The sequence below is a fragment of the Anguilla rostrata genome, chromosome 7, assembly GCF_018555375.3.
Source record: "Anguilla rostrata isolate EN2019 chromosome 7, ASM1855537v3, whole genome shotgun sequence".
Lineage (NCBI taxonomy): Eukaryota > Metazoa > Chordata > Actinopteri > Anguilliformes > Anguillidae > Anguilla > Anguilla rostrata.
The window spans coordinates 54,848,954-54,871,694 of NC_057939.1; the positions used below are offsets into that span (position 1 = coordinate 54,848,954).

The 22,741-nt window shown below is 45.7% G+C and overlaps 3 protein-coding genes across 8 annotated transcripts in view; 1 reads left to right on the forward strand and 2 right to left on the reverse strand.

Moving 5' to 3' along the window:
* The first annotated feature begins 760 nt into the window (after window positions 1-760).
* On the forward strand, window positions 761-4,528 carry LOC135260090 (cytochrome P450 2U1-like). 2 transcript variants are annotated; one of them, XM_064345260.1, is made up of 5 exons: window positions 761-1,611; window positions 2,143-2,787; window positions 3,043-3,204; window positions 3,462-3,644; window positions 3,815-4,528. In XM_064345260.1, exons 1-5 carry the CDS (start codon window positions 1,161-1,163, stop codon window positions 4,006-4,008), a joined length of 1,635 nt encoding a protein of 544 aa, XP_064201330.1. In that variant the 5' UTR covers window positions 761-1,160; the 3' UTR covers window positions 4,009-4,528. The 2 variants fall into 2 exon arrangements, with proteins under 2 accessions (XP_064201330.1, XP_064201331.1); XM_064345261.1 differs by having other exon boundaries at window positions 762-1,611; window positions 3,462-3,629.
* Window positions 4,529-5,188: 660 nt separating this feature from the next.
* On the reverse strand, window positions 5,189-11,968 carry LOC135258659 (uncharacterized). Its single transcript, XM_064342102.1, has 7 exons — window positions 11,172-11,968; window positions 10,557-10,640; window positions 9,795-10,181; window positions 7,954-8,373; window positions 7,328-7,462; window positions 6,329-6,760; window positions 5,189-6,184 (listed from the first exon to the last, which is right to left on the reverse strand). The coding sequence occupies exons 1-7, from the start codon at window positions 11,836-11,838 to the stop codon at window positions 5,616-5,618; spliced, it is 2,694 nt and encodes an 897-aa protein (XP_064198172.1). The 5' UTR covers window positions 11,839-11,968; the 3' UTR covers window positions 5,189-5,615.
* Window positions 11,969-13,465: 1,497 nt separating this feature from the next.
* Window positions 13,466-22,741, reverse strand: part of LOC135260093 (lymphoid enhancer-binding factor 1-like) — a 45,964-nt gene continuing 36,688 nt past the window's right edge. For all 5 annotated transcript variants that reach the window (XM_064345270.1, XM_064345268.1, XM_064345267.1 and 2 more), the window contains one exon: window positions 13,466-14,761. In XM_064345270.1, the coding sequence (XP_064201340.1) occupies window positions 14,682-14,761 (80 nt within the window). In that variant the 3' untranslated portion in view covers window positions 13,466-14,681. The remainder of the gene's footprint in view (window positions 14,762-22,741) is intronic.

Genomic DNA, 22,741 nt, shown 5'->3' on the forward strand with positions numbered 1-22,741 from the left:
TATTGGACTACATCACGAGGTACTACGTTTACACTAGCCCCTCCCCAACGCAGTCAGCTTGTTTTGACGTGAATAATAGCAGTGTTATTTACCATACAGAAGCTGCTGCTAATAAATGAGCTGGACATATTAAAGATTATTAAGTGCTTTTTAAGTAATTTCCAGTGTACGACATGTTGGCACATCTGGATTGTCTATAGCAGTGGTTCTCAAACTTGGTCCTGGGGGAACCCTGTGTATGCTGGTTTTCATTCCAACCTCACAACAATCCCAGAATTTTAACAAGCTGTTCATTTGTCTTAATTAGGTGCTTTTCATGTTTTAGAGCTGGGGTTCCAGAAAGGGCCAGTGTGTGTGCACACACCTGATCCTGATTCTACTAACCAAGGTGCTTAGCAATTAATCTAGTGATTGATTAGTAGAATCAGGTGTGTGCACCCACACTGGCCCTTTCTGGAACCCCAGCTCTAAAACATGAAAAGCACCTAATTAAGAAAAATGAACAGCTTGTTAAAATTCTGGGATTGTTGCATACACAGGGGTCCCCCAGGACCAAGTTTGAGAACCACTGGTCTAAAGCAGTGGTCACCAACCCTGATCCTGGAGAGCTACAGGGTCTGCTGGTTTTCATAGTGACTCTGCACTTCATGAATCAATTAGAGCAGTTGATTACACAGTTAACTCAACTCACCTGGTGTCTTCAGTCTCAATTGGGTGCTGATTTTAAGGTGAAAACAAAAACCAGCAGACCCTGTAGCTCTCCAGGACCAGGGCTGGAGACCACTAGTCTATAGCTTTCATCTGAACATGAAGCACTCGAGCTTCTCATATAGCAGGTGCTCCATAAAATGAGCGTCCTAAACTGCTTCAGTAAACTAGTTAAGTAGTGCAACTATTAGTGATAGGGAATCCAGTCCCGAATAGTTTGTTTTTCCTGTTCAAGTTGCCGCCTGCCCCCTGACAGATGCAGCGCGTCTGTTTTCCTCAATTGCCTGCCGCCACCCACGTCCTCTGACCAATAGACGCCGAGATGACAACGCAATAACGCAATAAAATCGCTGTCAGCGTATTCAGAAAGACAACAAGCGCTAAACTGCATGGAGCGGTTTCGGTGTTCCTAAATATAAAAACGAGCTTACGGACGCCTGAAAGTGGTGGTCATGGCAGTCCAGGAGGCTCAGATTCGGGACAGTCCACTCTACCCCTATGCCAGCACTGTCGTCGTAGCTGTCACTGCGTTCTGTGTTGTTAACTACTTGTTCCGTGAATTTAAATGGAGGCAAAATTTAGTCAACATTCCTCCAGGTCCAAAACCGTGGCCTTTTGTTGGCAACTGTGGGGAATTTATCGCTTCGTGTTTAATTTCAAAGATGCTAAGAAAAGACAGCGGTGGACAGTTGAAGCCAAGAAACCCCACGGTTCTATCGCCACATGTTATTCTCATGGAACGATCCAGCATTTACGGCAATATCTATAGCTTTTTTGTTGGAAAGAAACTGGTTGTTATATTAACGGGCTATGAGGTTATTAAGGACGCCCTGATCAACCGAGCGGACGTGTTTTCAGACAGACCCGATTTCCCTATCATTACAATGATTACAAAACGAAGAGGTAAGTCTTGAAGCTTTCAACACACTTGTTCCTGGTTATAGTTATACACTGTACGTCGCTCTGGATAAGAGCGTCTGCCAAATGGCTGTAATGTGATGTCATGTAGAATCTTAATCTACATTACATTTAAAAAATCTATAAAATCTTAAATATAGCACAATGCAGGAATCCGGATCATGCAGAAAAACGATAGGCTCTATGATTTACCAGAAACACCTGATCCTGATTCTACTAATCAAGGTGCTTAGCAATGACTAGTGGCTGATTAGTAGAATCAGGTGTGTGCACCGACACTGGCCCTTTCTGGAACCCCAGCTCTAAAACATGAAAAGAAAATAACAGCTTGTTAAAATTCTGGGATTGCTGTTGAGGCTGGAATGAAAACCAGCGTACACAGGGGTCCCCCAGGACCGAGTTTGAGAGCCACTGGCCTAGACTATTCAACGCAGGATAGCGGACCATGCAGTTATACGCGATATACTAATGCAGAGAGCACACTGAAACACGAGTCTCTTTCTGACAATTTCTCAGGGATCGTTTTCGCCCCCTATGGGTCAGTGTGGAGACAGCAACGCAAATTCTGCCACACCACCTTGCGGAACTTCGGGCTGAGCAAACTAAACCTGGAGTCCTGCGTCCAGGAACTGGGGGTTGTCACGTCCGAGTTGCGGAAACTCAGCCGAGGGGTGGGCGGGGTCGACCTGGCTCCCCTTATCAGCACGGCGGTGTCCAACGTGATCTGCTCCATCTGTTTCGGCCGCCGCTTCGATCATCGGGACCGTGAGTTCCGGACCATGCTAGACCTCATGGACAGAGGGATGGAGATGATCGCCGATCGGTCAGCTGTTCTCATCAACATTTTCCCCTGGCTCTACTACGCGCCTTTCGGCATCTTCAAGGAAATGCGAAAAGTGGAAACCGATATCACCGTTTTCCTGAAAGCGATCATTGCCCAGCACAGCTCCAGTCTGGATCCGGACAACCCTAAAGACCTCATCGACATGTACCTCGTGCAGGCAGCTCGGCGGCGCGAGAAAGTCGGAGCCGAAGAAACCAGCTTTTCTGAGGACTACCTCTTCTACGTCATCAGTGACCTTTTCGTTGCTGGAACTGACACCACTACTAACACCATACTCTGGATCTTTCTGTACATGTGCATATACCCACAAGTGCAAGGTATGTAATCAGATCAGATTGTGCTTATTTGTAAAGCTTTACTATTTGTGAGTTTTTAGAATTTGCCCTTCAGTTTATGGCTGATCTTGTTTCCTCAAGCTTTCAACTTCTGTTCTCCCTCTGAGGGGAAAAAAAGCAAGAATGTCATTGTCTGGAGTAATCAATAATGTTGATTATAACAGCTGTGCATATTATGGCTAATGACTCTGTTTGCTTAAGAGTAGACTGATGTGGCTGTACCACGATTTACTTCAGAAACGGTTCAAGCGGAGATCGATTCGGTGGTCGGGGCGGACAGACCACTGTCACTGGAGGACAAGGCTAGCTTGCCGTTCACAGAAGCCACCATCATGGAGGTGCAGAGGATGACTGCAGTGGCTCCCTTGGCGATACCCCACATGGCTTCACAGACGACCGGTGAGAGAACTTTAACTCCTGAATAATTAAAGTCTGTATGTGGGACATAAAACAAAAATGCATGTAACAGTTTGGAGGATCCCACAGGGCATGCGTGTGTTTTCCCGATGACATTCATATCACTGTTCTGAAAGGTTCAATTCTTAACAAATCTGTGCTTGGTTTATTTTTTAATTTTTTAAAGGCAACCATGACATGACAGAATGTTGCTGTTGATGTCAGTTATTTTCTCTCACCTTCTCTCTCGCTTTCTGTAGTGTTCCGTGGCTACACCATACCGAAAGGCACAGTGATTCTCCCGAATCTCTGGTCGGTCCTCCGAGACCCCAGCGTGTGGGAAGACCCAGACACCTTCAACCCCGGCCGATTCCTCAACGAGGACGGACAGATTCTGAGAAGAGAATGCTTCGTTCCGTTCGGCATAGGTAACATCACTTCAAGTAGTTCTTACCTGAGAGTAACCATATTTATATAACCATTATTTTAACCCAACCATATTTATCACTGCTAGGCTAAATAGGATCTGCAGTAAGGACTGCCTAGCAGTGGTCAAATGCACCATAAAGTGTAATGCTATGGAGGATGACTCTGGCGTCCATCTTGCACACAGGCCGCAGGGTGTGCGTGGGGGAACAGCTGGCCAAGATGGAGCTCTTTCTGATCTTCTCCAGCCTGATGCAGGCCTTCACCTTCAGGCTTCCCGAGGACCAGCCCCCCCCGCCGATGCACGGGAGGTTCGGCCTGACGCTGGCGCCGTGCCCGTACACGGTCCGCGTGACCCCGCGTCTGACCCGGTCCAGCTGAACGCTTGCCGCGCGCCTTTCAACGTAACAACGCGCGCGTGTGTGTGTGTGTGTGTGTGTGTGGCAGAGGGTCAAGAGAATATTAGCACCTAGCAGGCTCCTGGTGCAAAACCCAGGCCGTATACTGCAGCTGTAGCCTTCAGTGAAGTATAATGCATGAGAGTAGGGGTGGCTGCGAATGACTTGGCCTACACAAAGCAGGGTTGGTTTGCACTTCAGTCCTGACCCACTGAAGATGGAACCCTGCAGGGAAGCTAACCGGGAACAGCAAGATGGAGGCAGCGAACCGTCACTCTGTTTCAGTGTTCGGACATGACTGAATGATTAGTGTTCAGCCTGAAATAATATTTCAGTAATTTTTTTAAATCTACTTATCTACTTTTGTATGTGTAACTTATTCCCCCTTTAAAAAAATTTTTGACTTGTGTGACATTCTGTATTGTCTGTTTTACCTGCTATGGACCTCTTTTTTTTAAGATTAATCTTGAATGAACTTGAAATTAAATTTGATTTATACATTGTGAAGATGCCGTATTGTCTTTTTTTAAAAATTACATTAAAAATTTTATCTTATGAATTTTAATTCATTCTGCAAGAAACTGCAGGGGATATTCCCAGTTACACGACAAATTCACTGGATATAAAACTTCTTGCCTCTCACCCAATGCATGCTGGGATAGGCTCCAGCATCCCCCCCCCCATAACCTGACCCAGAATAAGTGGGTATAGATCATGGATGTATAACTGAGCCAGTTGGAAAAGGAACAAATTGATTCATTAGTTTAACACTTTCTAGCACTGACTCGTTAAAAAAAAAAAACATATTGGCAACAGTAAAGAACCATCCAGTTCTGTACTATTTATCTACAAGCCACATAGGCCTATCTGTACATGGGTACATTCAATGCAAGTTTGTACATGCATTTCCCAACACTCAACCATTTAAGTCTTGAGTTTTCTTCACAAGAAAATGTCAGCAGTGCACAGAGTTTTCAGTGCAGGGAAAAGAGATGCAAGCAGTCCGCAAGTCATGTGACTGTTTTTTTTTTGCAGACTGATTGTTTATTGGTTTGTTCATTTTTTGGAGACCGAAAATTGATTTTTTTCTGTCCACCCCACCCCCTTTTTTATTCATTTATTTTTAGTTTTTAAAGAAAGATTGTGCACTTAAAGCTTTAAGAATTTTGTGATTTTTAAGTACTTTACCTTCACTGTCATGCTCATTTATAGACCATGAGAAATGCAGAAATGTTAAATCAGTGTTAAAATTACCTTGTTCTGCTCCAATTTATTTGGTGTTCTCTACTACAACACACCCCCCCCCCCTTTCCCCAAGTGTTATGTTTACAGAAATGAGACAATGTCCTAAACTCTGCTGGATGGAAACAACCTTTTCCACTGTTTGGCAAGTGTGCAAATCACTAATATTTTAATACTGTTTCACTCTTTAGGGAATAAGTTCTTTTCAAACAAACTGGAGTGGATGTTGCAGGATCACTTGAAAATGTGATGCAATAGTCTGCAATATATAAAATGAAAGGAATGTAAATTTAGTATTTTAAATGGGGGGGGGGGGGGATGAAAACGATCAACGAGCAAAAGTTTTTTTTATAAAGCGTTACTGAGATGTGTAGCTGAAGAGGTCAGTGAGAGTTCAGCGGCTTCCTGCTCAGGGAACAAGCTCGGGAACACAGACGAGGGTCCAGCAGAGGGCAGAGAAAGCCCTGCTTGTGTCTCCTGTGCGTTTTGTGGTGCTGTGGAGGACACGCCCATCACCTTCATGGCGAGCAGCTGATTGGTCCACTCCTGCCTCTCCAGTAACTGCACGATCCTGTCCTGGACGCCGGCGGCAACGGCAGTCTGGGCTCTGACGCTCTTTGCCAGTTCGCTCACGCACCTGTTGCCACGGGAAACCGCCCTGACCAGCGTGCGCTGGATGGCGTTGTGTTCGGCCATCAGACGGCACTGCTCCCGCTGGGCCGCCAGAAGGTCCTGCTGCACTGCGATCGCTGCGGCCCCCTGCGTCGCACCGCGAGCCGGGCCTTCCTCGTACCGCGCGGGAACCGTTTCCAAATTTATGGGACCCGCGTCTGTCCCGAGCTGGACAGCAACAGGCTCCTCCACCTCGGTTTTTATCGCGTTCTGAGTCCGTCTGGACCGATTCTCTTCATGCGACTCTGTGGAAAAACGTGTACAATAACATTTAAAGTTTCCCCTCTGAGAATACCCAGCCCTGCCCCCGAGGAGCTTCAGTTAATACCAGAGATTTTCTGAAGATTTGGTAACCCTAGCAACAAGCGCGCCTAAATGGGCTAACTGACCTGCTGCGGCAGTCTGGCATCGGTCGGCTCCAGGCTGGGCGTCGCTCCCCGCCGGTGTGTGGAGCTCGCTCCCCGCCTGCCCCCCCCGGGGTGCGGTCTGCGACGCTGCGGGGGAGGGGGAGGGGGCGTGTCCACCCAGCGGCGCGCGTGCGTGTAGCGCGGCCTGCTTGGCTCGGAACAGCTCCGCGATCTGCCCCAGCACGCCCACCAGCTGCCCCTGGACGGCCGAGGAAGAGGAGGCCTCGTCCTTCATCAGCTGCGCGTCGGCCCTCTTCAGCTCCATCTCCTCCCTCCTCATCCTCAGCTCCTCCCTCCGGTGCTGGCTCTCGCTCTCCATCATCCTGTGCAGCGCGCCCACGTACTGCTCGTCCGATTCCGCAATCACCTTCTTCCACTCCTCACTAGAGCACAACGCGCGTTTTCTCTTTACAGCTAAAAAGGGAGGGAAACGGGACCAATTAAACCCCTATCGTTTCCTCCTTTCACACACTCCTTCTGGGGTCTGAAATTAAGTTTGTGGCTGTGCTCAAATGCAGCTGGTGAAATAGAAAAATCTTAAAGCATGAGGTTTTTTTGCAATGAGGCACTGCAGAACTCTTTCACTACAGCTCAACCAACCAGTGTTGTTCACTTAATACTTGGCTTCTCTCACCTTCATACTTGACACAAATTACCTTCTTCACCCACCCATGTAAAACAATTATATGTTGGAACTTATCCACAGTCATAAGAACATGGTGCTCTTTAATATAGAAAACAGGCCCTATAGAGGATGCTGTACAATCAACAGGCTACACACCGGTATGCACACACCTGACGATTGCATTTTGGGTCCAGCAATTAGACCTTCACTCATTCGTATACCTCAATCTGCTAATGTTAAAAGGTATCTGCATCAAGAAAAAAAACTGAACGTGTAAAAAGTGTTTTGCTATTCCTGCGTGATCTTCCATACAAACTGAGCAAAACATTACGACCTGACACGTTGAAGCTACATACCCTGCTTGGGCATGGAAACAGCAGGCGCGTGAGAGGGGAATCGTTCATCGGGCATTGCCTGAATGATCGGCGGTTGTTCTTCACCAAGAATCTGGACCTCTACTATGGGCTCGTCGCCTGTCAGCGCTGAATCTTCTACAAAAGAAAAAGAAACAAGTACATCAGATACTGCACACCTGAGCACTAACATGACGTTATGATCTTCATCATAATTCATGTGGTCACGATGACTTATTGTAACTTCAATGCAAATGAAACACCATCACAACAGGTTGCTGGTCAATTCTCTGACAGCTGGACGGAATGCACTGCAAACTAAGTCGCTAAAAACTGCCCACGAATTTAAATAAATGAGACATTTTGTAAGTCACAACAAAGCACATTTGTCTTGTTGTGGTTGACTGCACGCAAATATATCGGGTTGGTTAGCTAAATTAAGTTACCTGACAGCCAACGTAAATTAAAGCTGTTGTTAGACGGCTAACGATTCTGCAAATACGTGAACGCTACATTGCAGAAACCTAGCAATCTACGCAGTGAATATGCATTGCACTAGCTAGCTAACGCTACGTGGATCAGTATTTACGTTGTTACAAGTCGGCTGGCTAGCTGAATAATGCAGTTACCAGAGGTTTGCGAGGGAGACGACATTGCCTCCAGGATCGCCACGGCAGAATTCGACAACAGACTACCCCCCATTGTCGATGAAGGTGTAGTATTGCCCAGGACAGTATCCATAAGATTGAACCAGCATTTCCCCCTTGTTCTGTCTAGACCGCCTTGACTGTTGTGATCCTTGAGTTTCCTGTATTCTTGTTTTAGTTTCTTAACTTTTTCACGGCACTGCTTTGCACTGCGCAGAAATCCCACCGCGGCCAGTTCGGATGAAATCCGCAGAAATACCTTTTCGTTCCTCACTGACGACTCGAGTTCTTTTTGGATGGTAGAATCAGCCCAAATAGACAACATTGCTTGGATCTCCTCCGGAGTCCAAGGCAGCGCACCGTCGTAAAGTCTTAACGAATCCATCATCAGGTAGCAAGCTGCTTATTATGTTGATCACTTGTTTGCTAGCTAGGTAAGTAGCTAATGTTAGCTGCACGCATGTACTTCCCAATTCCCATGCACCACTTCTCTGCTAAGACGTCATCGCGTTGAAAACTGACGCCTTCATCCCGACGTCGCATAATATCCCCAGTGCTCTTTTTGGATATAGCCAGTTTCTTTCTTCCTTCACCTCACTTTACTAGGCAATAACAAGTAGGAAATAAAAATATGTGACCAGTTGCATACCCAGGGATATCCCACCTGTACGCAACAGAGCAATTCTTTTTTTCTTTTTTCTTTTTTAAATTAAAACAAAAAATTCTTACAAAGATTAAATATGAAAATAACTTGTGGAAACAATATGTTCAGATTGTTTAATAATTACTAAATAATTAAAATATTTAATTGATAATTAATTAAACACTGAATTACTTAATTATTGTTGTATAGAACATAGCTTTCCAAATCTATCAAACAGAATTTGGAGGAGCCAAAACATCGCTTTCTGTAACACTGGTTTACATAGTAAAAAGATCATTCAAAATGAGAACACACCAGAGTTGAATGTAAAGACAATAACTGACATCTAAATTATTTTTTATGATAATTAAAACGACAAATCATTGCAGAAATGGCAGGGGTGCTGCTCTACAACTACAGACTCATTAAAAAAAAAACAATGAACATTTTCAATGACTATACACTAAAAAATGAGGTTGGAGCGCTCCAGTAATAAAGACTAGCTGCCCTTTCAGCATGGAATAAGCCTTCCCCATGTCAAAGCATCATCCAACCTCAGTAAAAGCCTTCCGTCTACACCAAATAAATTATTTCTGTATTCTTTAAATTATTCTGTGTTCTCCATTATCAGAGTGCTTCAACTTTATTTTCCGGTGAACAGTCAGTGAAAATTTTCATTGGTATACGTTTGATGTTTTATTGAGTCTGTAAGCGCCACTCTGTTTTCTGCAGTGATCAAGCAGGGAAGACACAATAAGATTGAAGTAACTATCGCCTGTTCTCTTATAAGCCAGAATGCTTTGCATTGAAAGACAAATTTGTCATTTTACTCACTGCTGTTACTCTCGAGGTTTCAAAATACTGAGGTAAAATAACAATCATTTGATACACAAATAATGTGTAACAAAATACGGATACACTCCATTTTGTAGTTTATTCCTGAAATACACAACTGACCTGCTGCAAATTCCAAACACACTATTTATACGCTAGCTGCATGCTTGCACTTTTTATTTTTACATGGAATAAGCAGTTGATTCAACGAGCTAAACTGTCATCTTTTCCCGCTGTCTAACGAGATTGTACAGGGTCCTTAGAACTTGGACGAGGTAATTTGTCAAACGTGAAATAAAAAAGCAACAATAAAAAAACTTGAAAGTAGCAACTTTCCAACAGCCTCATATATTTCCTTGGTCTGTAGCTGAAGAGGTAAGTGAGAGTTCAGTGACTTCCTTGCCGGACAATGCACTGGGATCCACAGACGAGGGTCCAGCAGCAGACACAGAGAGCCCTGCTCTCATTTCCTGTGCGTTTTGTGGTGCTGTGGAGGACACGCCCATCACCTTCATGGCGAGCAGCTGATTGGTCCACTCCTGCCTCTCCAGTAACTGCACGATCCTGTCCTGGACGCCGGCGGCAACGGCAGTCTGGGCTCTGGTGCTCTTTGCCAGTTCGCTCATGCACCTGTTGCCACGGGAAACCGCCCTGACCAGCGTGCGCTGGATGGCGTTGTGTTCGGCCATCAGACGGCACTGCTCCTGCTGGGCCGCCAGAAGGTCCTGCTGCACTGTAGGGCGACATAGCTCGGGAGGTAAGAGCAGTTGTCTGGCAGTCGGAGGGTTGCCGGTTCGATCCCCCGCCCTGACACCTAACCCTTAATTGCTCCCAGTGAGTTGATTGGTACCTTGCATGGCAGCCTTTCACCGTTGGTGTGTGAGTGTGTGTGTGAATGGGTGAATAAGAAGCATCAATTGTAAAGCTCTTTGAATAAAAGCGCTATATAAATGCAGTCCATTTACCACTGTGAACGCTGCGGCCCCCTGCGTCACACTGCGAGCCTGGCCTTCCTCGGACCGCGTGTGAACCCGTTCTCAAGGTCGCACTGCGAGCCTGGCCTTCCTCAGACCGCGTATGAACCCGTTCTCAAGGTATCTGAGCCTACCTGTGCTCCGCAGGCCTTCAAATGACTCCTTGGTCTCAGTTTTTATTGTGTGTTGTTTCTCCCCAGTGTTTTCTTCATAAAATTCTATGACAAAATGCACAAAATGCTCATGTTGCTCTTTTTTTTTTTTTTTTTCATTTCAGTGGTCAGTGGTCAGTGACAACTCTTCAGTTCTGTTCAGGGCCACATTTATGAATATAAACAGTTGAAGGCAATCTATTGTCTAAACCAAACCTCATTCTGTAATATCAACAGGCTTTGTTTGTGTGCATAGCAGAACTGCAATATTATGTATGTAGAAAATAAAGTAATTCTTCCTGGTCTTTTTATTACAGTGAGCTAATCCAGCAAAAAAAGGGAAATCCATGCATGTATGCAAACTGATGTGTTTTTCACACAACACTACATATTAACATAGTAAATAGGCATTATCCCCCTTTAGGAAACTCATACACAGGTGACTTTTTAGATTTTTAAAGATTCAATTAAATTTTATTTGAATAGCGTTTTTTTTTTTGTTTTTTTTTACAAAGACACAGTCACAAAGGCGATTTACAGTAGAAACACATAAGAAAACTGTACTCATACACCCTTTCCCCCTTTGACTGAACTGACCTGTTTCAGTAGGCTGGTTATGAATTCCCGAGCTGAATTTGTCCTCACTCGGGGGCAGCGCGTACGGTTCTCTCCTCGCGTTTCTCTCCCCGCGTGCAGCAGCTGCTACAGAGGGACAGCTTCTCCCCTGAAACGCGAGCCTGCGCAGCGCCGTTTGCTTGGCTTTCAGTAAAATTCGCCGCCGTTGATTATTCCATCTCTTCGTTGCATGGTGCTCAGTCTTCCTGTGCCCATTTTCCACTGACGGAGAAGCGCCGAAGAGAGCCCCGTCGGAACCTAACTGGGCCTCGTCTGTAAGCGCGGTGCCGTTTTCCACTGCAGTGTCTGGGCTGTAATACGTGACGTCACATTCAAAGCTGGCTCCCGGTCTGTGCCCAAGGACCGAATCCATGGTGACATACCACTCAGCGTCGGTTTTTCTGTTCTGGTCTTTTAACTTTTTGTACTGTTGTTTGAGTTTCTTAATTTTTTCTCGGCACTGTTTAATGCTACGGTGAATGCCAACTGCCGCCAATTCAGATGTGATCCTACTGTAAACTCCCTCATTCCTCACTGTTGATTCCAGTGCTTGCTGGATACTTGAATCTGCCCAAAGTGTTAGTAGTACCTGAGCCTCGTAGGAAGACCAATGAGTTTTCTCTCTGTTACAATCGGCGAATGCAGCCATTGTCCTCCGTCTCTGCGTGGTTTCCTTCTTCCTTCAGCTTTGCCGTTGACTTGGGAACGTCATTACGCATTTCTTTAACTCCGCCCCTGGCCTGCTTTACAACGAGGCCAGCACCAGATACGTTACCGGGCTACCTCACTATTGGTTCTCGCTTGGTTTTACAGGAATACCGCGAAGCGAAAACGAGGCCGCAAGCCTGCTCTGCAATCTAAGTCGCAAATGAGTGCGAATTGAAAGTAAAACGGCGATGCTCCATAATATTATTGACACACATTGTCGACAGTACACTGTAAGTCACATATTAATGCGGCAAATCGAAGATTACTGCTGTTTTATTGCGTGACACTGCTGTCTAAATTCACCGATGCCTACTGTGTGTAGAACGGATATTGTAATTTACACAGTGAATGTGTAGCCACCCCGGTTATTCCTCTAGCACTGCATCTGTGCAAAATCCGAACAGCAGGACACCCTTAAATGCCCCATGCCCAGGACTCACGCTAATCAGCTACCACGCTGGACGTAGGAATAGGCTGGTGTAAATGTGCGTTGAACAAGTAGCACTAAGCCCATCTTAATGTTGTTTCCATTGACAGGAATCTGTAATAAGCACACGGCTAATCCGTCTACTCTGTCGTTTTGGCTTTACAAATCGCGATGCTATGCCAATTTCGGGACCTCCTACCCATATACTTTTCGAATAGCATGATGAAGAAAACTCATTGGATAGGTTTGATAATGGATAATAGGTCTATAAAATTAAGATAGGTCATGTGGGGCTGAAAATTATTCTTCAGTCAATAACATGGTGCTTCTGTATTGTATTTCACCACTTAATAGTGTGAATTAAATTGTGTTCATTGTCATACACCAGTCTGTTATTTCATTGCATTTGTTGCAACAGGTTTGTATGTGAGAAGGCAGAAAGACAGAGCTTTTACAGTATTGTCAGACTTTCAAAAATTTAAGACCATAAATGTTTAGCATTAGCCACTATTTCACTGTTTATCTTATGAAAATGGCTGCATTTTTTTTTTTTTTTTTTGCATTGTTACATGTATGTGCTATAGCCTGTCTAAGCTTTTCTGTGCTTTTTTTTTTTTGTAGAAAGTAGCACCTTTATAATAACTTACCCCAACAAAGGGCAAGAAAACAGGAAAGATAGGAAAATGTTTGATTGATTGTAAATGCAGCTCTCACTTTTTACATAAGAGGGCGCTGTAGTATCACAAATACTGGATGAATAGCGTCATTTCCATTTAATACCGATGTTGGGGATCTTAGAAATCACTCATTACAGGAAGGCTGCATAAATCTGTTCCTTGAAGCTCAGTGTGTATGCTGGTTTTACGTCAACCACTCGCTAAATTATCTTATTTGCTGTTTATACCAAGAGTAGTTCACCTGTAACCATTGCAAAACTTTTAAGATAAAATGTAAGTGCGGTTTTCCATCGTCATTTATGATTTTATAAAAAGTTGGATCAAGTAAATGATTGGGCTGATTAAATAATTGAGCCACGTTTGCTGTGAAAAGCATAAATTGATTGGTCCTCTTCGTACCCTTCTTTGATTGCAAGGTATTAACGTAATTACTCCATACAGATTTAGTATCCTGCAGAGAAGCATACGATTCAGTCAATGCTGCCTTTTTATTTTTGTTAAAAAAAACATGTTTAAACACATTGAAAATGTAACTACTTGGAAGCAAAGTGCTGTACCAAGTTGACAGTAATTTAAAATAAAACAACAAAACAATGCATCAGTTAATACAAAAAATAAAATAAAAAATAAAATCAATGACTTATTACAGAAATGCTTGCATGGAATTGAAATGGCCTAAGACCACACTATTAGCTACCAAAACAGAAGACAAATACATTGCAATATAAGAAAGACTGTCAAGTGCTGAGATAAATATATATATTTTTTCCATTTGTCCATTCAGAACAAGAAAATATAGGCTTCAGAGCACCTACTCTTGTGACTTTGTCCTTATAACATCTGTAAAAATATCAAGAAGAGTAAGTGGCAGGTCCTGACATTGTTTCATAATGTACACATACTGGGATCTATTGTACATCTGACAAAGACTGAGAGGTCACTATTTGTTACAAATAGTTATCAAAAGAAGCCTTTTTTAAATTTGTCATTTCTACAAGATGCTTCCACAAGAAAAGACAAAAATGTTTTTCCTGTCTCCAAAGCTTATTTCAGATTCATATATATATATAAAAAATAAAAAAAAATTGAAATTGAAATAAAAATTTTAAAAAACCACCACAACATATACACCAAGGGGGGGAAAAAAACAGATTAAAATATAAAAGCATTCAAAATAAATGCGTCACCAAAATGAAAGCTGATGAACATTGAGCATTCTCACACTGCATCGCCTTTTGAAACAGACTTTTTAAGCAGACATTTCCTTGACAACGGTGATCCCTCAGGTGTTCTGTGTGTCAGGAATATGATTTGCTAACATTTCCTAGATGTGGTTTTTTTTAAAAAGGCAGAGGGGAACTGTGTTCAGAACAAAGGAAGAGAGGTTTCAGAAATAACTCAGGAACAGGTGCGGGGAAGGTGCCGGTCTGACAGACTGAGGCTGTGCTCTCGCAGAACGGTGGCAAGGTGACGTGTCGGGAACCGAAGACTCATTTCTTGTGTTGTTTGTGAGCATAGTGTTCATGTGAAGTCCCGTGTGATTGTCTTTACAATCCACCATCTTTGTCTCTGTGGCTGCAGGTGTGAGAAAAACGGGCATCCCTCGGGGAGTAGGGGTGCTGGACGAGAGCGGGGTTTTGGGGTGTTGGCTGTAGGGTTTTGGGGGGTTGGCTGTAGGTTCTAGCAGGCTTCCATCTTTAAAAGGGGGCCCATGGCTGCTGCCTTCACTTTGCATGTGGAGAAAGAGTTTTGTTTCCCTCCTAAAAGAGAGACAGACAATCGTATCGCCGTTAATATCCAGAATCAGATGGACCCAGTCTGTTCCAAGTGCTACAGTGAAGCGGGAAGCGTTAGGCACCACAAGATAACTTAACAGACACTGCCGAATTCTGTGCAGTCCACCCAAAACAGAGCAAACAGTTCAGCACGGCTGAAGGGAAAAGTAATAATCTAACAAAAAGGAACCACTCGAGTTGCTCTTCTTGCACACAGGAAACGCAGCCTGTGGCTCAATCCCCCTCACGGGCTATAGGGGGCAGCGCAGATGTGGTCTAACTCTCAAAGGTACCCGAGAGGAGAAGTGGCGTTCCACTAAAAGAGCACTCACAGGTGTGAACACAGCCGTGAGCCAGCGTGTTTTGTAAAGCTTTAATCGAGGCTGAGAGAGAGCAGCACCAGCAAGAGACTCTCCACACAATGTTCATTTTCAACATCCAGCAAATGCAGATATACTACACGAATCCTCTGGTGATTCGACATGTAATAAAGACATTTAATGTTACCCAGATCTACACTATAGACTCTTTAGTTGATTGTCAAGGGGCTAACATGTTGAAATAAACTTTTACAAAACTTTTTTTTAAAAAAATAAAGTTGACATTATTTTTGAAAAATCACCAAAGGCAGAAAAAGCCAACAAAATTGCAGGCGGTTGAACTGTAGAGTTCAGAAGAAAAAGTTTCACAAAGGTTATATATTATTTATTTTTAAAAAAACAGATTGCCTTAATGATCAGCTCTACACTGAACGCAGTGTAAAAGGCTTTGGCTAATGAGCGGGGCCCACTTCTTTTAATGCTCTGGAAATGAAATGGAATACTTTAATACTTCATCAAAAGTGAGAGGGAGAGATGAAGACTGAGCCCATGAACCCGCCAGCCCGTCCTCACAATTCAGTGTGAAGAGAGGAGCGCGCGCAGCCTCACTCTGGAGTCCCGTCTGCTGGTCAGGGGGTCCGTTTGGAGAGGCCCGTGTTAAGACCCCCCCCCCCGTACCCCCCCCACAGACAGCTTTACCACATGCGGATGAAAGAGACTGAGGGCTGGAGAGCCTTTCCCTGGGAGAGCTGACCCCGAGCTTGGGGGTGGGGGGGGGGGCAGGGCTGGGAGCGCTGGTGAGAGGGCCCTGTCGCTTTTATTTACCTCCTCCCCCCTGCCACCCCCCCCCTTTCATCCCGCCGTTTCAAAGCCCCCGCCCCGAGCGGCCCTTCCTGGGGAGGTTTTCCCTTTCGGCCTCTGATGAAAAACAGCGGGCTTCCTGTCGGGGAAGAGGACCGGGGGGGGGGGGTGAAGAGGAGGGGGGACCCCGGACCGGGCCTTCACACAGCCTCCCGACACAAACGCCGGGATTCAAGAGCTGCCCCCCCCCCACTAGCGCTGAGGAATGCGAGCGGGACGCGCAGGAAATGAAGCACTGCTCTGTTCCCGGGGCAGCCCTGCCCCAGCGTGGGCAGCGGGGCCGCTTTGAAGTGCGGGAGGTTAAGATAACTGGCCCCGGCCTCACGTCTCCCAAACGCGGCCTTCACCCCGCGGCCCCCCCCCCCCTCCCTGAATCAAAGCGCCGCCAGAGCTGCGGCTTCCCACCTGCCCCCCCTCCCCACGCCTCCCACCCCCCCCACCAGGACTCCCAATCTGCCCCCGTGCCCCCGACTCCGACCCCACCCCCGCCCCTTTTCCTCCCTCTCAGACTCCCACACTCTCCGGCTTGGCTCTCCCTCTTCAATGGCAAACAAAGCTTTCAATGGGGGCAATTTGCCACACGTGGGCAAACACTGAAGGGCAACAAAAAATGAACTGAACTGGCTGTTGAAGCTAAACAATTAATATATTCAAGTCTGCTGTTTCCATGCATCAAATACTATCTTAATTCCAGAGTTTCTAATCCGAAATTAAATGTGTTAAAATAACTTAGAAAATATTATTTAGAACAACTTAGAAAAAAATATTAGAATTGTACAACAGTGACTCACAAGTGAGCTGTAGTTGTAATGAAAGCAATCACTGTAAGAAAGTCATTTGTCTAAATCTAATGGTGTGTATATGCCAGTGTTGAATGGCCAAATGTCACCATATCAGAGCAATTATTATTGTACAAAAGTTTAAATGTTACCTACTCACAGTGCAATAAAATTTGCAACTTGAATAAACAATATTAGCATTCAAATTTTCCTTAATATTTCCACGAACAAACATCATTTGATTTGCAGAAATGCTTTTATCCAATTATTCAGGTAGTTCGCTGAGTAAGGTCTGTGCACGTGTATCCCGTCCTCCCGTAACGTGGGCCTTCTGCAAGGTGCGAGCCTGAGGATACCGCTGAAACAACATCACAGCGACATTCTCACACGAAAATAGGTTCCAGCAGACGACACACAAAGGACAGGCAAACAACAAAACCAGGAAGACGCTGGGGCAGCTGGGTAATTATTCTGGTGGCACGTCAGCCTCACAGAGTCCGCTACACCTCTACCCTGACAAAACAAACGCCCCAAGCATGTCCAGAACAAAACCTGCTTCTCCAGTGAAACTGTCTGCATGGCGTGCCCCTCCTCATACAGAAACAAATCTGGGGATTAACTCCAGTGAACATCTGTGGATTCAATGTCTCTCCACATGCATCCACCCCTCCCCACATACAGGACAGAGGATTTTAGTATTTTTTAGTGTCTGTGTTCCACTCGCCACACAGAGTGTGAGTGACACAGGAAGATGAGCACTAGCTAGCTCGATTAACTACAGTAATGAATGCCGCGTGTATCTAGAGAGTAACAACTTTTTTTTTTTTTTTTTTTTTTAATGGGGCACAGTTTAAAACCACAAATAAAAATACGCCTTGATCCTCAGCGTCACTATGAATCACTGAAACCATAGAGAGTGTTTTTTGAGTTCTGATTAAAACAGGAGGACATGTGCGGGTTCCAGTCCTGAAAAACCGGCCTCCATCATCAGCGTTTCTGTGACAGGCAACGCAGCTGAAGAGCACTTTGCCCCAGAATTCCTACATCGCGGCCAAATCACAGCACACAATGGTGCCGTCCTGCCAGCTCGAGGCCACTCGACGGCAGCTTCCAGAACGATCCGCTGTATGGCCGACGAACACAGCGTGGCGCACACTCACGCCACACCAAGGGTACAGGCGCAAGCGAGAGAGGCTTCAGAGCAAAATTTAGGATTAACGGTTCATTACCCCCTTTGCAAAAATAGCAGGTCTCTTACCGCATTTGTGGAAAATGTTTTAAATAAACATATTAAATGGAGTTCCCTGAGCTCTCTGGAGACAATGAAACGGTCATGTGTTAAAAGGTGGCCTGAGGGGGAAAAGGCAGGGAAATTCAGAAACCAGAAACGACAGAGGGATGAAGAAGAAGAAAAAAAAAAGAAAGAGAGAAAATCTACCCAGGGCCGGAGGCTAAAGAACCTAAACATGGTGGCATACGATCAGGAGGGGGGGATGAGAGAGGAGGGGTCTATGAGCCAGTCACATCAGGATCCGCTCCCCGAACCGCAAGCCTGCACTGGAGAGGCCGGGGAACTGCCCACATCTGAGGTGTGAGGCGTCATGGAGGGCGGGGTGGCGAGTGGGGGGGGGGGGGGGTTCAGGAGGTTTGGGGGGAGGAGCTGGAAGCTGGACTCCGGCCCAGCACTGCCTGCCCCCCCCCCCATCAAAGAAAGCGGCGACTGACTGCTCACTCTGCTGCGGTCGCGGTTTCAAAGGCGGGACCGCCACTCGAGCTCCGCGAGGCCGGGGGGGTGGGGGGTGGGGAAGGGGGCGTGCGGGCGGGAGGGGGCAGGAGGGGGGTGGGCGTGGGTGAGTAGGGACGGTCAGACCGCATTTGAGGCTTTGGGAAGAGACCTCCCACACCTTTCCGCCACTCCCTACACCCCCCCCCCATCCCTCCTGAACGCCTCTCACCTCAGCATGGGCGAGGAGAGCCCCCCCTCAGTCTGTGCTAACAGGCTCTGAGTGAGCTTGGGGGGGGGGGGGGGTGGCACTGTGCTTCATACACTTTCTTACACTCACAGTATGTCACTTAACGCCCACGACAAAAAAACAGTGGGCTTCTGTTCGCCAACACCATGCTGTACATTCAGACATTCAGAAAAAAAAACCCAGAATACTACAGGTCAGAAATCAAGTGAGCAGAGCCGGCTCTCCTTACAGTACAGTTTCCCTTCCTGAGCCCTTAAGGTACAGTTTCAAACTGAGGGTGGACCGTAGACTGATCTTAACCGCAGACTGTGAGTAGTGTGGCTCAGTGCTCGGGCTGGGGGGGGGGGGGGGGGTGGGGGGGATTCTCCCACACAAGGAGGGATTTGTTTCTCCTGCCACCCCATCAAAGTCTGACAGCCGAATTCTGCACGCACACATCACAGACCCCCCCGAGGCCGGTTACGAGCCAGCGCCAGAGAGTTCCTGCAAGAACAGCAATTTCTCTTTCTCTCAAAAAAAAAAAAAAACACACGGGCATTTTTCCACTATTATACCCCTTGCTAGTGATGTATTCTTTGAATAGAATTTGTCGGAACAAACAGGAATAACACAAAGCCTCTAATACATCCACGTAGGATCTTCAAAGGATGCGCTTGCTTGGCGGCGCGGGGCTCAAAACAAAACAGAAACTCGGAGGAACAAAGGCAGGCTGGGGCAGTCACAATGCCCGCGTTTAAAAGCGCAGACCCAGGGGGAACGTGGGCCACCTCAGGTCAGCCCGATCCGCAGGGCTCCACCAACCAACACCTGGGACAATGACGCCTGTCATAATCCACCCAGACAAACGAACGCGTTATTTCACCAATAAACCATCTACCTTTTAGCACGACCACTTCCACTGGCAGAATAAGGCACAATCACAAAATGTGTGCATCACGAGGATGTGTGTGTGTGTGTGTCCTCACCAAATAGCAAAAACCTGTGCGTGTGTGTGTGTGTCCTCACCAAATAGCAAAAACCTGTGCGTGTGTGTGTGTCCTCACCAAATAGCAAAAACCTGTGTGTGTGTGTGTGTCCTCACCAAATAGCAAAAACCTGTGTGTGTGTGTGTGTCCTCACCAAATAGCAAAAACCTGTGTGTGTGTGTGTGTCCTCACCAGGTAGCAAAAACGTGTGTGTGTGTGTGTTGTGGAGATAAACATCTCGGTCTTAAAATCAAAAGGTTTCTTCAGACAAAATAATCAGGAACAGACAGCGAGGAAGCTGGGAGGGGGGTGGGGTCAGAGAGGAAGCACAGAAACTAAATAAACCTTTATTTCCCCCCAAAAAAATTTCAAAGCGACTTATTTGGCGAAGGAGAAACCTAACACACCCGCACAAACACAGCGAGCAAGCTGTGTGCCAGGGATCACAGGTAGCGGGGAGGAAGATGTTATTTTACAGTCAACCGGTTTTCGTACGAACAAAGAAATAAGAACGCAGCCCCGCTGCGCAGCTGACGCACATCAAAGAGGCCTCCGCCGCCCCGCCCACTCCGGCCCCCCCTCCCCCCCCCCCCGCCCGCTCCCAAAACAACGGCGAGGACGGCGGAGCGTGGCAGAGCTTAAAAACCGCGACAGGCAGCCGGGCGATCCCACACCTCACACAGAAATCGATACGCAGCAATGAGGAGCAGGACTGCACTGCATTAAAAAGGCACCGGCGTCAGTGACGAGGTTTCATCTTCAGGGACCGAGCACCTCCTCCACTGCTATGCTGGGCTAATGTAGTCATCCTCCACTGCTATGCTGGGTTAATGTAATCACCGTCTCCACTGCTATGCTGGGTTAATGTAGTCATAGATTCAGTTCGCACTGAAATTGAAAAGGCATCAAAAAACAACTAGCATAAGAAGCTTATGATAGTGTAAAGTGCAGTGAGCTTCACAAGCAGACAAGTGCCACAGTTGTTTATGGTCATAAATGTCAGGTGCCAGTTCACTAAAGGTGCCCAGTGTGGCACATCAAAATGTACCAAAGACAGTAAAATGGAGTCAGAGACGCAATATCGAGGCTAAAGAAAAATCAACCAATAAGTTCATTTAGGACTGTTCTCTGGAGCGCAAGCTAAGCTAAGCTCAATCCAGCTCATGGGATATGCATAAATTGAGTGCGTTTAAATTGCTCCGGTACTCTTGGTATTATGCATATGAGTTTAAGGTTGTCAAAATGAATCAGCGCGAGTGGCAGTCCAAACCCGACTGGGGTACTCGCTAATTATCGCATGAGTTCAGTTCATTGTGCTTCTGCTCGCCTGTGCAGAGGTTCACAGCATCTCAGCAGCCTGCCTCCCGGAAGCCCAACTTCCCACAACAGAACACTCTTATTTTATAATCATGTGAGGAAATTATTAGTATTATATTTTTTATAAAATGTGTGCTGTTATGACACACTTGCTGGAGGTATTATGGATGGGAGTTCTCCTACCTAGATACTATAATATGGATTCTGTCCCATTACCTATTTCCATGTATAGAAAGAAAACAGCTGAACCTATTATATTGTGGACAGCTCAACTACGTATATTGCGTGAAAAAATTAATCCCGATACAGCGATGAACACTGGTGGGATGAAATCATTCCCATCCAAACACTGTTTTAATATATTTAGAATTAGCTGGAAATCCAGCAGAATTATTTATATTCTTAAAAACTAAATAACTGGCATACACCTGTGTGCCAGTTGAGTGGGCAGTGGTCCCATATTGCAGATGCATTTAAAGAAGATCAGAAGGAGCATCGCATTCCTCTGCTATAAATATTCATTAAAAATGACCTTAATAAGGTGGTTCTACTGCACAGTAGATAATTGATGTCAGAAATGAGCATTCATTTGTTTTCAGATATGTTAATAAAAATGTCTAATTAACGAGTATGTTTTCTTAACACAGATTGGCTCTTGCCTTTCACTGGCTTATTCCAATTAACTTTTCGATGAGTATACCGCTTGCAATAATAAAACTGACTGGGACAGATGTTATTCTTTTACAAGCAGGCTGGGTCTGACATCACTGGGTGGCACAAGACTAAGCTGTTTGAGCTGAACAACAGATTGGAAGGCTGGGCCCAATCAATAATTCAGCAGATTATTTCAGTCTAAATTGTATGTAAACATTAAGGGTCGCTGAGGAATCCCAGCTCAGCACCTGGCTGAGATAAATTTAACAAATAGAAAAATCAAAACATACACACAAACGCACGCGCGCGCGCGTACACACACACACACACACAATACTGGCATTATAAGGCTTATCAATACTTTCTTTAAAATGCCTTTTTTAAAGAGAGCATTTTTAGATGCTGTTGGATAAAAAGCTTTTGGCACAAGGACATCCAAATATTGACTGCTTGTCGGAGGGGAATCTCCACCAGTTAATCTGCTCACAGTAAATCTGCTCGTAGTAAAATTACATATTTAGTGTTTGAAAACCAGCGCTGATTTTTGCTCTGCTGCCGAGAGGTCTTTCACAGCTCTGCGGACGTTCTTTTGGCCCGCGGCTTCGTGCGCAGAAACGCAGCTAAAAACACAACCCCTGGCAGTGAAACACACGGGCCCTGGTACGGCGTACACCACATGTGCCGGCCATATGGGCTCCCCCACATCCACAGCGACCTTGAGCAGAAAGCTGCTCTGGAACGGGACAGAATCGAGCTGCACGTCGGGCGCTAGGAGCGGAAAAGATTTACAGTGCACTACGCTGTGCATGCGGGTTCTCTCACTCACCTGAGCTGTACCTGAGTCAGCAGGTGGGAGAGGAAAATGTGCTCAGCCTCACAATTAAATTAGAAATGAATTTTAAGTAAAGATTCTGCTGTTTGGTACTGGCAGAGTTGTGTGTGTCATTCTGGTCCATAACCCAAAATGAGGAAGAAAGATTCTCTGGGAAGAAGGGGACCCATCCCGCAGAAAGCAGGTCTGCACAAAGAAGGCTGTGTGTAGAAATTAAATGAAGACCACACGCCAACTAATAAAAAAAAAAACATTTTTACAGAA

What these genes read in the sequence shown, in the direction of transcription:
- LOC135258659 (XM_064342102.1), bottom strand. Translation starts at nt 11,838, where the DNA reads ATGGCTGCATTCGCCGATTGTAACAGAGAGAAAACTCATTGGTCTTCC. An exon ending in TAACCAGCCTACTGAAACAG is followed by an intron (nt 10,641 to 11,171) that starts GTCAGTTCAGTC and finishes ATTTTGTCATAG; the next exon opens with AATTTTATGAAGAAAACACT. An exon ending in ATGCCAGACTGCCGCAGCAG is followed by an intron (nt 6,185 to 6,328) that starts GTCAGTTAGCCC and finishes GTTTTTCCACAG; the next exon opens with AGTCGCATGAAGAGAATCGG.
- LOC135260090 (XM_064345260.1), top strand. Translation starts at nt 1,161, where the DNA reads ATGGCAGTCCAGGAGGCTCAGATTCGGGACAGTCCACTCTACCCCTAT. An exon ending in CATATACCCACAAGTGCAAG is followed by an intron (nt 2,788 to 3,042) that starts GTATGTAATCAG and finishes GATTTACTTCAG; the next exon opens with AAACGGTTCAAGCGGAGATC. An exon ending in CATGGCTTCACAGACGACCG is followed by an intron (nt 3,205 to 3,461) that starts GTGAGAGAACTT and finishes CGCTTTCTGTAG; the next exon opens with TGTTCCGTGGCTACACCATA.